General features: G+C 45.2%; 1 protein-coding gene across 3 annotated transcripts in view; it reads left to right on the top strand.

Moving 5' to 3' along the window:
- Positions 1-12,403, top strand: part of NOL10 (nucleolar protein 10) — a 91,620-nt gene that overhangs the window by 68,306 nt on the left and 10,911 nt on the right. For all 3 annotated transcript variants that reach the window (XR_003608510.2, XR_003608509.2, XM_028099559.2), the window contains exons 18-20: positions 2,198-2,371; positions 2,627-2,874; positions 11,653-11,755. Coding sequence is in view for 1 of the 3 variants with exons in the window: in XM_028099559.2 (XP_027955360.1) it covers positions 2,198-2,371; positions 2,627-2,874; positions 11,653-11,755 (525 nt within the window). In the remaining 2 variants the exon portion in view is untranslated. The remainder of the gene's footprint in view (positions 1-2,197; positions 2,372-2,626; positions 2,875-11,652; positions 11,756-12,403) is intronic.

The raw sequence follows: 12,403 nt of genomic DNA, 5'->3' as shown, positions 1-12,403 counted from the left end.
GTGCAGAATCCTCTAGAGGTGTCTGAACATTGCCACGGCTTCTCCGTGCCCTTGCTGGAGGTCATCTTGGTTTTTTGGAACTTCTCATCCTCTGCTCCACCCCCTGCCTCTTTTTCTGATGCTCTTCAGTGATGGGGCCCAACTCCTGGTAGCACCAACTTTCCAGTCACTTACGCTGGACCTCATACTCTGCTTTTCACTCCCCCCTCCTGCCAGCTCCTCTGTAGCTGCATCCATCAGTTCTAACGTAGAAGTGTTCCCGCCCTAAGTCAGGCCCTGGCTCTTCTTCCGGTTTCCTAAAGTGGCCCCGTAGTCTTCCTCATGCCTGGTTGCTCCCTCAGCAGTCCATCAGCTACCGTGCCGCTGAGGACTCGCACAGCAGAGTTCTTGTCACCCGAGAGCCCTGGAGCACACCTCGAGCTGTCCTGCTCACCTTCTCTCCCGTAGGAGCCCCCCTCACCTGTAGCATAAAGGGCTCGGTGTTAACAGGGTTGGTTTCCCTTACAGTCTGGCCTCATCAAAAAATGATTTTTCTGATTTTGTCATTCTTGTGTCATCAGACTGTTCACCACTCCTCAGTGGGCTGGAAATGCTCTTCAGCTTTCTGTCCGTTGACAACTATTCATCTGTCCTCCCAAATGCCGCATCCCCCAGTGAGCCCTTCTGACGTGTCTCTTGTTGGAGTTACTTTTTACCTTTGCTCTTAGAGCACTTTCAGCTTTGCTTAGCATCCTTCATACAGTGCCTTGGAGCCTCCAGGCTTTTGTTTCAGTTTTTGGTTTTTTTCTTTTTCTTTTTCTTTTTTTTTTTTTTTTTTAAAGATTTTATGTATTTGACAGAGACACAGCGAGAGAGGGAACAGAAGCAGGGGGAGTGGGAGAGGGAGAAGCAGGCTTCCCGCTGAGCAGGGAGCCTGACGCGGGGCTCGATCCCAGGACCCTGGGATCATGACCTGAGCCGAAGGCAGATGCTTAACGACTGAGCCACCCAGGCACCCCTTAGTTTTTGTTTTTTTCTTTCTCATTAGATTCGGAGCTAGCACCTTGGGATCAGGAACTAGATCTTATCTTTGTTTCTTCCTCGAACCCACATCTGTCTTGGAAATGATATTTAATCAGGGAAGGCTTGTTCAGTGTATCTTAAATATATATTCAGTATGTCATAGAATTTTAGGTTAAGGGTTCATCAGATTTTAGGTACATACCAGTAATAAACAGCCCAAGTTCCTTAATGTCTCATGACTTAATCAAATTTTTTGTAGCTATATTCCAAGTACCACACTCAGAACTCCACTGCTTACAAAAAACCACAGACAGGTTAGCCTCTCCAGCCCACGTTCAGGCTGTTTAATTTACAAACCCTGTGAAATAGGTTGATTTATCTGGTTTCCAAGCCTGTAGCAAATAAGAAACCATAGGAGAGCCCTGAGTATAGAAGATTGTCATCTGTTTATGTGAACAGCTAAGTTTATGATACACTCTAGAAAATGTTTTCAAAATGGTACAATTAAAAAGGAACTTAGTGTCAGCCCTGACCTCTTCAAATGGGTCTCATTATCAGTTTTATTGTCAGAAAGTTTACACTGTATCCTTCGTGAACAATTAAATGGCCGATGGAAAAAAATTGATGAGGCCATCCTATAGGAGATTGGAAGCTTCCCTTATGTTTCCAAATAACTCAGAGTCAGAAAGCTTCCATCAGCAGCCCCCCCTCCCCCGCCATGTTAATTCTTGCCTTATTATTGTTCTATATTTCCTTTCCCAGTTTTGGAATATGAACTTGGAAAACTCACTAATTTTATTTCAGTGTAGTAGCTATGCTTAAAAGCCATGTTTTAAAAATATATATTCCCTTGAAAAGTATTTTTTCATAAGAAATGTTAATTGAAGAAAACTCTTTCCAATGTATTAAGCATAAAGGTAAGCCAGAAAGGTTCAGTCTTCGCTCATGATGTGTAATGGTTAAGTAATATATATTGTCTGTGAAATAGATTAATAGCAAATGTTTGCAAGTAGGAGATAAAACCCAAGGGCAGTTAGAAAGAACTGGAAACTAGTTCTAAAGAAGTTTCCTAATAATTTAATGTTATGCCTTATACAGCTTATTAATTTATAATTGACCGAAATGTTTTTAGGCCATCTTTCTGGTCAGATTTTATTCATACTAACTTTAAATTCCTACATTCTTTTTGTCATAGAGCCTTCCTAATATTCTCACCGATGATCGATTTAAAGTTATGTTTGAGAACCCTGACTTCCAAGTAGACGAAGAGAGTGAAGAATTTAGGCTTTTGAATCCACTTGTTTCGAAAATAAGTGAAAAAAGGAAGAAGAAACTAAGACTCTTAGAGCAACAGGAGCTTCATGAAAAAGTAACGTACTCCTTATCATTTTATATCTGCTGCTGTTTCTTGAATGTAAAGTTTTCTGTGTAAGTTAGAAGAGCCTTTGAGACACTTGAGGTGTAATTTGCTCGAACTTCAGCTTGGAAGTAGATCTTAATTCGAGGCGTTTTCCCCCGATGCGTGCAATGTCACGTACTCCATGGATGACAGTTAGTTAGGAGAGAATAACAGGTCGGTGTTCGGTGGGGGAAAGGAGCTGCTTCTTACTATTTTTATTTTCAGGAAGAGGAGGAAGAACTGGAAGGAAAACCAAGTGATGCAGAAAGTTCTGAGAGCTCAGATGATGAGAAGGACTGGGTTGAAGAGGTCAGGAAGCAGCGCAGACTGCTCCAGCAGGAGGAAAAGGTGAAGCGGCAGGAGCGGCTCAGGGAGGACCAGCAGACAGTCCTCAAGCCCCAGTTTTATGAGATCAAAGCAGGCGAGGAATTCAGGAGCTTCAAAGATTCTGCCACCAAGCAGAAGCTGCTGAAGTGAGTAACCCTGCTCTCAGTGATGCTTCGCCGGGCTGCCGGGGCCTCGCTCTTTCTCGCGGCCACGTGGCCCTGAGCAGGACATTTTGCTCTTTGGAGTCAATGTGAGGGAAGCACCACAAGGCTGGAGGGAAAATACACTGGTCTTTATTATGATGACTTGTAATAACTTTCTGAGGTGGAGTTTACATACATTCCCACCCAGGGCATGGCCCTGGGAGTATTGGCCAATATACGAAAGAACACTTTTATGCCGCACAGGTCACGTTCTTGTGTTGTCCTTGTTTCTTTCCCTCCATTGCCCTGACCTGCAGCTGCTGGTTTCATTCTGTGCCCTACAGTCAGCGCTTTTCTGTACAATGGTAATTAAGAGGCAACAGATTCTTTGCGTCTTAGCAAAAAGTTATTTTTCTTAATTAGAATTTCAGTCATGTTTATCCATATCTCAGCTTGCCTGATTTCTTGGTTATTTGGAAAATTTGCCAGAAATCTTAAGCCTTTTGCAGGAAAATTGAGAGATGAGAAAGAGTGATATTCTAGAATAGTCAAATACATAGAAAGTGGAATGGTGGTTACCCGGGGCTGGGCGAGGGGGAAAGGGGAGATGCCACTTAATGAGGTACAGTGTTTCAGTTTGGGATGAAGAAGTTCTGGAAATGGATAGTGGTGATGGTTGCACAGCAACGTGAATATATTTTACAACAATAAAGAAGTCAACGTTAAAAAGAATATTTGGGCAGTTTTTTCAGTTGTAGGTGGCTAAGTAAGGAACAAGTTAGGTCCTCAATTCCAGATTGTGTACCAGCCGTAGGTTATAGAAGTCTCTGCTCTGAGAATTCCTGGGCTGAGTATTAATGTGATAGATGGTCATGGTGGGGAATCTCGTGAGAAGAGCTGGAGGGTCTGGGGAGCCCAGGGGAGGAGGAGGAGGAGGAGGGGCCGGGCAGGGTGGATGAGGTATGAAGTTGGGGGCAGTCCTGGTTCTGTACCTGCACTTCTCCAGCTCCCGGCTTCCTGTTTGGAAAATGGGGTTTTTCAGATGCAGGAAGTGGGGAAAGGGTAGAGAGGACATCGATGGATAGGCTGAATTGTTTCCGGAACGGAGATATGGCTGGTCCTCATCATCTCACCAGCTTCTGGCCAGTATCTGGGATACCAAATGTTGAGTGAACCCTTCAACTTAGAATCCAGGAGCATATCAAAATTCTGGTTCTAACAACAAAAGATCTGGTGAACAAAGAATCTAGTAACAGGGTCGATATCTTTTGAAGATATCTTTACCACTTTTTTTTTAAATAACAACTTCCTTGAGATAACTTGCATAACATGCAGTTCACCTACTTAAAGTGTACAGTCCATTGGTTTCTAGTATATTCACAATTATGCAGCTGTCACCACAATTAATTTTAGAACATTTTCATCTCTCCCAAATGAAGCCCCACACCCCATTAGCATTCGCTGCCCTCTGCCCCCAGCCCACCCCATCCCCAGGCAACCACTAATCCACTTTCTATCTCTATGGATTTGCCTGTTCTGCCGTTTCATATTACTGGATCCATACACTATGTGGCATTTGGTCTGGCTTCCGTTATGTCATGTAATGCCTTCAGTGTTCGTCCGTGCCTTAGCATCTGTTGGCACTGCGTTCGTTTCTATTGCCAAAAACTATTCTGGTGTGTGGATAGACCCTGTTTCCTTCATTATTCACCAGTTGATGGACATGTGAATTGCTCCACATTTTGGTTATTATGAATAATGCCGTTAGGAACGTTTGTGTGGAAGACATGCTTCGTTTCTTCTGACTGTATACCTAGGAGTGGATTGGCCGTCATACGGTAGCATATACTTAACCTTTAGAGAAGCTGCCAAACTGTCTTCCAAAGAGGCTGCTCCATTTCACGTTCCCACCAGCAGTGCGAGCAGCCTCACCTTTTATGTACCTGTTAGTCTTGGATATTCAATTTGGAGTCCTACTCAGAAGCAGAGGGAAGACTAGGTGTTTGTAGTCTTCTGATTCTGTGGAGTGAGTTTCTTTATTAGATTATCTGCTGATTTTGTGTTGCTTTGTTTACTTGACTACTGGCTCCTGAATCCGTACTAGACCCAAGTAGGTACTTGATAAGTTTTTGTGGAACTGAATCTCCTGTGCCTTGGCCACATGTCAGGCAACTTAGGAAGTTACCATTTCAAGGTCTGCTGAGAAAGAACCCTTTTGCTCTCAACCCATTGGCCAGGAAAACCTGCGAACAGTTGTCTTTAGGTAAGCATGGTAACACGGTGATTTGGGGGTGGGAGGCATGACTAAACTTTCTGACATTTTTGTTCTGCCTGTGGATTGTAGCAGGACATTAGTAAGAAAAAACAAAAGGGATGGAAATTTAGTATTTAATGGATAAATAATAGCCAAGTTAATACACTACAATCAAACATTTTTACTAAGTTGAATTTTTTTTTGAGAAGAGGAACTATATGAGTGATAATACTTCATGAGCTTAAAAGGAGAGTCCTATTGCTTAAAGTAATAATCCTTTGTTATGAACAGCCTGCAATTTGCTGGCATTTTGGCACAACCTGCTTATTGAGTTCTAGTCTTGACTGGATTACTTTGGCAAACCCTGAACTTGCAGTATCTTTGTATTTAATGAAGCATTGAACCATTATCCTTCAGAGAACCAAAGTGATGCCTTCTGCTTATTCTTTTGACTTACCACAAGGCAGTCAATAAAACACAGCATCAAACTGAGTGTATTATGTTTTAAAGGTTCACTTGGACTTGCCCAACTTTAAAACTTTTTCTGCAAAAGGAAAAGTGAACTACGAATCCTAACTCAATACTTGAAGGAGTCCTCCTGTTTGCTTGGCGTAGTAACATGGCGTCAGACAAATACATATGTCTGTCAGCACATGTTTATATGCCTTACAGTGTGCCATGCTTTGTGAGTTTATTCAACCACCTATTGGCCTCTCTGGCCGCTCATTCATCAGTCAGACATTGGTTGAATGCCTGCCCAGCGTGAGCAAAGTGCTGTCCAGAGCCAGGGGGTGGAAAGACGGGGCACAGCTCACAGGCCTGTAGCCTTCCCATTCTCGCTGATAACTCAGGAGCTGTAAAGAGGCGTGTGGCAAGTGCATAAGAAAGGAAGGGATTTAACTTACGGAGATTTAAGAAAGTCTTTATAAGAGGTCATACTGAAACTGGCCAAAGACAGAGACAAAAGACAGAAAGTTGCGCACCCACAGCAGGGTGGGAGAAATGGTGTGTGAACAGGGAGGGCTGTGTGAAAGCTGCAGGAAGCCGGCGCTGCGGGGGTGCCTGGAGTAACGGGGCGGGGGGGGGGGGGCGGCGGCATTCAGGCCGCGGCCCTCGCACTGCTGAGCCACTGAGATTACCGTGAGCAGAGCTGTTTCCAACCCCTTCCCCAAATCATGTGAATCCTTACATAATAAAAGCAGTTCACGTTTGTTACAGAACATAAAAATAAAAACCTGTAGGCATAAAAAGTCCTTCTGTCCCAGAAACTGGTAATGAAATATCTCGTTTTAGAGAGAAGCTGCAGGGAGGGGCCCCTGAACTCAGCTAACAGACTATTCAGTCGTCCCAGTCAGAAGTAAGTGATAAAAGCCTGAACCGTGGCACAGAGAGGACCAGGCAGCCTAGGGCCAAATTATTCACAAGACTGTCCAAGTAAGAATCGGAAAGGAAAATGGGCCTACGGCACAAGGTTGTTCGGTTACTAATACAGTAGCGAAGGAGAAAGGAGCGGTCGGGCAGTGTTGATCTGTCTGGCAGTGTTGCCACCAAGGTCAAGGAGACAGAATGAAAACCAGGTTGAAGGCTGCAAGTCGTGAGCCCACTATCAGCACAGTAAGTGTGTGGTGCCAAGTGTCTTGGTAATGTTCATTAGAGAAACTGAGACCCAGGGGGTGGGCCAGAGACCTGGGGCTGAGTGAGCAGCTTTCCCTGTGTGATTGAGACCGACTCTGAGTGTGTAGAGTCCGGTGAGGGTGAAGAGGGGAGCCCCTAGGCAGCAGCAGGTATTTTTCTAGTCTGTGATAAAAACCGTGCACCTCTCTTTAGAAAGATACACCTGCACGCAAAGCACTGCATGTCGTTTTAGAGCTGTCACCAGTAAAACTGACAGCCAAGGGCTAAGACTTCCAATTTGGAGGACAAACGGAGGAGAAGGAAGTAGTAAAGATCACTGAGGAGTTTTCAGAGACATAGGAGGAAAGCTGGAAAGAGCCAGGCAGGGAGAAAATGACACGGAGGGTGTGACACAAATGTCAGAGAGAGGCGGGAGGTCCACGGAACAGAGCGAAGCCATTAGGAAGCTCGTGTTGCTGGGACCAGCTTCTCCAGCATCAGCCCAAATGTTGGATTGCAACAGACTGATGAATGGAGATAATAAATATTGTGAGCAGTTAATGTGGATGATTCTTCCAAGAAGTTTGGCAGAAAAAGGAAGGTGTCAAAGCCAATAACTTGATGGGGAAGGTCTTTCAGGTTATTAGAGATAGAATGTGTCAGTGAGCAGGGAGGGATTAACTGTGGCAAGCAGTGATGCGAGAGACCAAAGTGAACAGACAGAGCTGAATTCAGTAAGCAGTCAGGAGGAGACGGCCCTCAGAAAGGACAGGGGTACACCCTCAGAGCCCCGAGGGGAGGCCATCAGGATGGGTGGGTGGAAAGTGGGCAAGTTCATGCCGACGGCCAGTCTGCAGGGCCTAACGGAGGCACTGGCGGGGACGTGCTGGTGAGCCTGGAGGAGAGGTCTAGAACAACACAACTTCCGGAAGCTCAGCAGCTGGGGCTGTCTCCTCTCCTCTCCCTGCCAGACGGCCCTTCAGTGGGTAAGCCTTCTTTGAAGCACCTAGCCTGTAGTCCGTCTTGGAAATTCAAAGATTTCAAAGACATTTCCTGCCTTGGAGGAATTCACTTTCTTCCGCAGGTGGTTTTAGTAGCTCTTGGAGAGCTGCTTATCACGCCGACAAATTTATCCGCTATTTGGACGAACTCTGGCCTGTTTGTACTCTTCAGCTAATTTTCCTCACTGCCAGTGGATGAGAGCTGAAGGAACACGGTCTTATTTTAATAGAAGCATTTTTAATCTAATTTTGAAAGCAATTTAATTCCAAAGTTGCACTTAGAAAAAATCTCTTCTTACTCAAGTTGATACATACTCAGGTGATGTGGAAGCATCTTTTCATCGTAATACATAGGAATGTCGAATAAAAGGTGAAAGTCTTGCTTTTACCCCCACACTCCCTCCCTGAGGTCCCTGCTGTGTGTGCCTTTCTAGAATTCAGTGACTGCTGTGGGTGCACGCTCACACATGTGCAGCGCTAGCAGATCTCTCCTGGACACGAAGGGGCCCTACTGACCCTGTTGCCAGTGAGCTGCTCTTTTCACGTAGCGATAAGTTTAGAAAATTTTTCTCTGTAAGTACGTGTAGGCCTCCCAGTAGCTGCATCGCTAGTTCATAAGGTGGATGGGCTGTACCATATGTAACATTCCCTCATTTTTGGGAGGTTTAGGTTGTTTCTTATTTTCCTCTTCCCCTTTTCCACAGTTAGAAATCTGTCCACACGTGCAGGGATTTCTTCAGGCCGTACCACCCGGTCCCGGAACTTGCTGGATCAAAAGGGGTCATACCGCCCCGGAGAAAGGCTTTGAGCTCTTCGCGCTCTTACCAGAATGCCCGTTTCCCCACACGTGCAACAACAATGGATGTTAGGAATCTTTCTAAATATGAACAGAGCTAATAGATGAGGTATCCAGATATCCTGGTTGCTTTAGTTCATACGTCCTGAGACACAGGAGCTTTGAGGAACATGCAGACAGAAAGCATTGAGATGGAGTTTTCAGTGACCTGCACAGTCTCTGAAAATATTTGTCAAAGTTATTTGGCTCTAAACAGAGTATTTAACATTTGCTGTTTAGCTGTAGATGCCGTTTCTCCACTGCCTTCCTGTTTCCCTTGGTGTGGACTGTGGGATCGTGGGTCCTTTCTTTTGAGTTAAGTCCTCGGAATGCTATACTAATGCACATGCCTCCACACAGTGATTTTTAAAAACTCAGTTGAGGAGCATTATTTCCTGGGGTATATAATAAATATCTAATTTGATGTTTCCCCTTGTACTTCATGCCCTTTTTTTTTTAAGGTAGACTTGCTGAGAACTCCGATTCTTTCCCCCACCCCACCGCCCCCTCCGCCACCCCATAGCCTTGTCCGTTGTCCTGTGCTCGTTAATTCTGTCCTCACAACCTTTAGAAGGTTGACAAAGGTTGGAAGCCCACACCTGTCTTCTTAGCAGTCCCCACAAAGTGGTGGGGGGCTGTTCATCGTGTGCCAGTGAGATTTTTTTCCCCCTAGAGTTCTTAACCTTCCTTATCGATGTCACGCGGCGTGGATTTCTGCATTTTGTTCTTCTGTTACAGTAGACAGTTTTCAGGTGTCTGTCTGCTTCTTAAATCGTCTCTGACTGAATTCATTCTCAAGTAGCTGGCTTAGGAACTGCTGGTTAGCAGCCACATACCGTAAACTGACTTTCAAAGGGAGGGAAGTGGAACTTGCTTTAATGTAGGAATCTCCGCACTCAGTGCCTGTGTCTGATCTTCTGCCATGGCTCGTTCTAAAACCCCGCTCGTCTCTCCAAGGAGCCCAGACAGAACAAGTTTTTACAAGTGCACCTCGAAAGTACATTGAGACAAAACCAGAATTTATATACCCTATCATGGAGGAAATAAGGTCATTCTTAAAAGAGTAGTAATTGCCCACAATTTACTTGAAAAGTCACTTTCTTCCCAAATTAGCGTTTGCTGTGTGCCACCCTGTCTCAGTGGCTCCACAGCCTGTCCGAAGCCATGAAAGGAACGAACAAGAACGGCACGGACAGGCTGAGGAATTTGCTTAGGCTGGCATAACTCACATCCATGCTGGGGTCCTTTACACTTCACGTTTGAGTTCTTGCTAAAATAACCAAGCTCAACCAGATCTTCGTTTCACTCTGTCTGTCGTGTGGAAGCTTGTTATTTGGAAGACTTCGTGGATGCATTTCCCACACAAAACTTAGTTTGGTCTGACACACTCCTGGAAACCAGAAATTCTTAAATTGGAATCCTGGTTTTAGACTTGAGTCCTCACGTGGCCTGGGGCGAGTCATTTAGCGCCTCACCTCCCTTCTTGCCATCTATAAAGGATAAATACTTGTGTCTCAGGGATGTTGAAAGGATTAATTAGTTCGTCTGTAAAGCACTTTGAAGATGAAAAGTACTTTAAAAGTGCTTCTTAATAACATTATTGCTTAGAAAAGAGTGCCACTTTTATGCTAACCACTTCACGTCTCAAGTTATATAAAGAAGACATGTTCGTTACGTTACTACTAGTCATAAACTGGAGATAAATCTCTTAATGGTGCGAACATCAAACATTTCCTGCAGAATTTCAAAGGAGCATCACTTTATCTTGCGGGCCATTTAGGAGCAGCTTTCTGCTCAGTAATTAGTTATGAAGATCGTATTTCAGGCAAAAGCAAACCCTTCACCCAATTCAGCCATTTTTAAATTCAGTTAGGTTTTTTACAGGTTAACTCGAAAGGGGTACACTCAGCTCTAGTTGGTCCAAGGGAGGATTGGAAAGGGGAGCATGTTAACTTTTTTTGGAAGAGGGAACAGGAAAGAAGAGAGAACCGTATTCTTTCCCTCTTGCTTCCTTGGCCCCGTCCTCCAGTTTCGATCACGGGCACCCGTGGGTTCTCCAAGCGTTAGAGCTCACATGGAAACTCACTGCAAGTCTGTCTTGAAGCTTAATTCTGTTTTTTCCCTCCAAACCCAGTGCACAGAAAGGGCCACTGTTCTGATTTTATACTAAAACATTGCTATTGCGACGTGCAGTGAAGGGTCACGTGTACAAGATACAGACTGAACGTCCTGACTGTGAAGCCAGGTAGGGTGGTGGTACTGCTTCAGATGGCACAGCAGACCACGGCGGGGGCACAGAGACCCTAGAAAAGTGTGGAAAACGTGATCAAGAAATGCGATGAAATTTACATTTGGGGTAAAGTATGGTGGGACGAGTAATTCAAGTAAGAAAATGGAAGGAAAGGGCACCGAGAGAAGGAGCAGTGAGTGAACAGATTGAATCGGATAGAATTTTACCCACGGTGCTTTCGTTTGCTGTCTGTGGTCAGACGGACTCATGTTCAGGGGGTTCTTACTGTGGGTGGTGAGTGTCGCCCAGGGGAGCTAAGGGCGGGTGGAGGGAGCCTCTGGACTTTGCTTGGCACTTCTCCCTGGCTTCACCCGGAAGACCTGCTTGGGGTCCGCTCCCTCGGAGAGGTGACTGAGTTGCCAAAGCGTGAAGCGTTCTGCTGCCTGCCTGGTGTGGGGCGTAAACACAAAAGGCTCCAGAAACATCTGTGCCACTGACCGTTACAGTAAATTACAGGCTTCAGAAATAGCGCTCCTTGCCTGTCGGCTTCAGAAATGTGGTTTAGTGAGATCAGGAGCAGGCATTGAAAATATATTTGGACCCACCACTTAGAATACTAAATGAGCGGGTGTTTTGGCCGCTCTTTTTACTGTGTGTCTGTTGAGCGTGAGCAGTGACTGTCGGCCCCGGATGCTTTCCGCAGTTGCGTTCGGTGAATGCCATTTTCTGTCTTCCCCACGAGTGTAACAGATTTTCTTCATGTGATCCATTCTAATTAAAACTTGTTTTGAATGCTAAATCAAAACATAATGCTAATTAATGTGCCGTTCTCTTAAATCTCCTCCAGTAAAACCCTTGAAGATCGTTTGAAACTTGAAGCAAAAAATGGCACGTTGAGCGTAGCAGGTACCACAGTCGGCAGCAAACAGTTGACATTCACGTTAAAGAGGGTAAGTTTTCTAACGTGATTTTGTGAATTCAAGAAAGGAAAACAGGCTTCCAGTTGTGCCGTGCACTTGTCTGACCTCAGCACGGCCGCCCCAAGCTTTTCCCCTGTTGAGGAAGCTGTGTTCCCGTTCTAGCCCCTTTCGTGCAGCCAGAGCCCCTCTGGGGTTGGGAGCGAGCACTCAGCTTGGCCGAGGCCAGAGCCGGAGCCGGGCTCCTGCTGTCCTGCCGGAGGCGGGACCTTCGTGCCCCAGCGTTGGCGCTGCTGCTGCGGAGCCGGCCGTGTGGTTTCTGGGTCACTGGGCCACCTCAGGTGCGGCCTTGTCAAGAGAAAGTCCTGCCTGTCTAGGGCTTATAGAATTCGTGGTAAAATGAAAATCAGATGCCTCTGAAATTACTCACGTTTTGCAAAAAAACAAAGAAGCACAAAGAAGTACTTAACATGTCCCCATGGTTGAGTCAGGCAGAGGCTGTGAAACTATTTGGGGAACTAGATCAATTTATGTTTGATTTTGCCTGTTCATATCATTAGAGCAACAAAATTTTAACTATTAAATCTCACTTTTAGGAATAATTAGGGATTTGTGTATTGTCTAATAAAAATCTCCTTTGATACTAGGTATGTGATTTATTTAGGTAAAATCTCAGGTTTT

The sequence above is a fragment of the Eumetopias jubatus genome, unplaced genomic scaffold, assembly GCF_037043125.1.
Source record: "Eumetopias jubatus isolate StellerSeaLion01/CBP00866 unplaced genomic scaffold, mEumJub1_p1.0 scaffold_9, whole genome shotgun sequence".
Lineage (NCBI taxonomy): Eukaryota > Metazoa > Chordata > Mammalia > Carnivora > Otariidae > Eumetopias > Eumetopias jubatus.
Note: the sequence above shows the minus strand (reverse complement) of the source record. Positions and strands in the feature narration are given on the sequence as shown.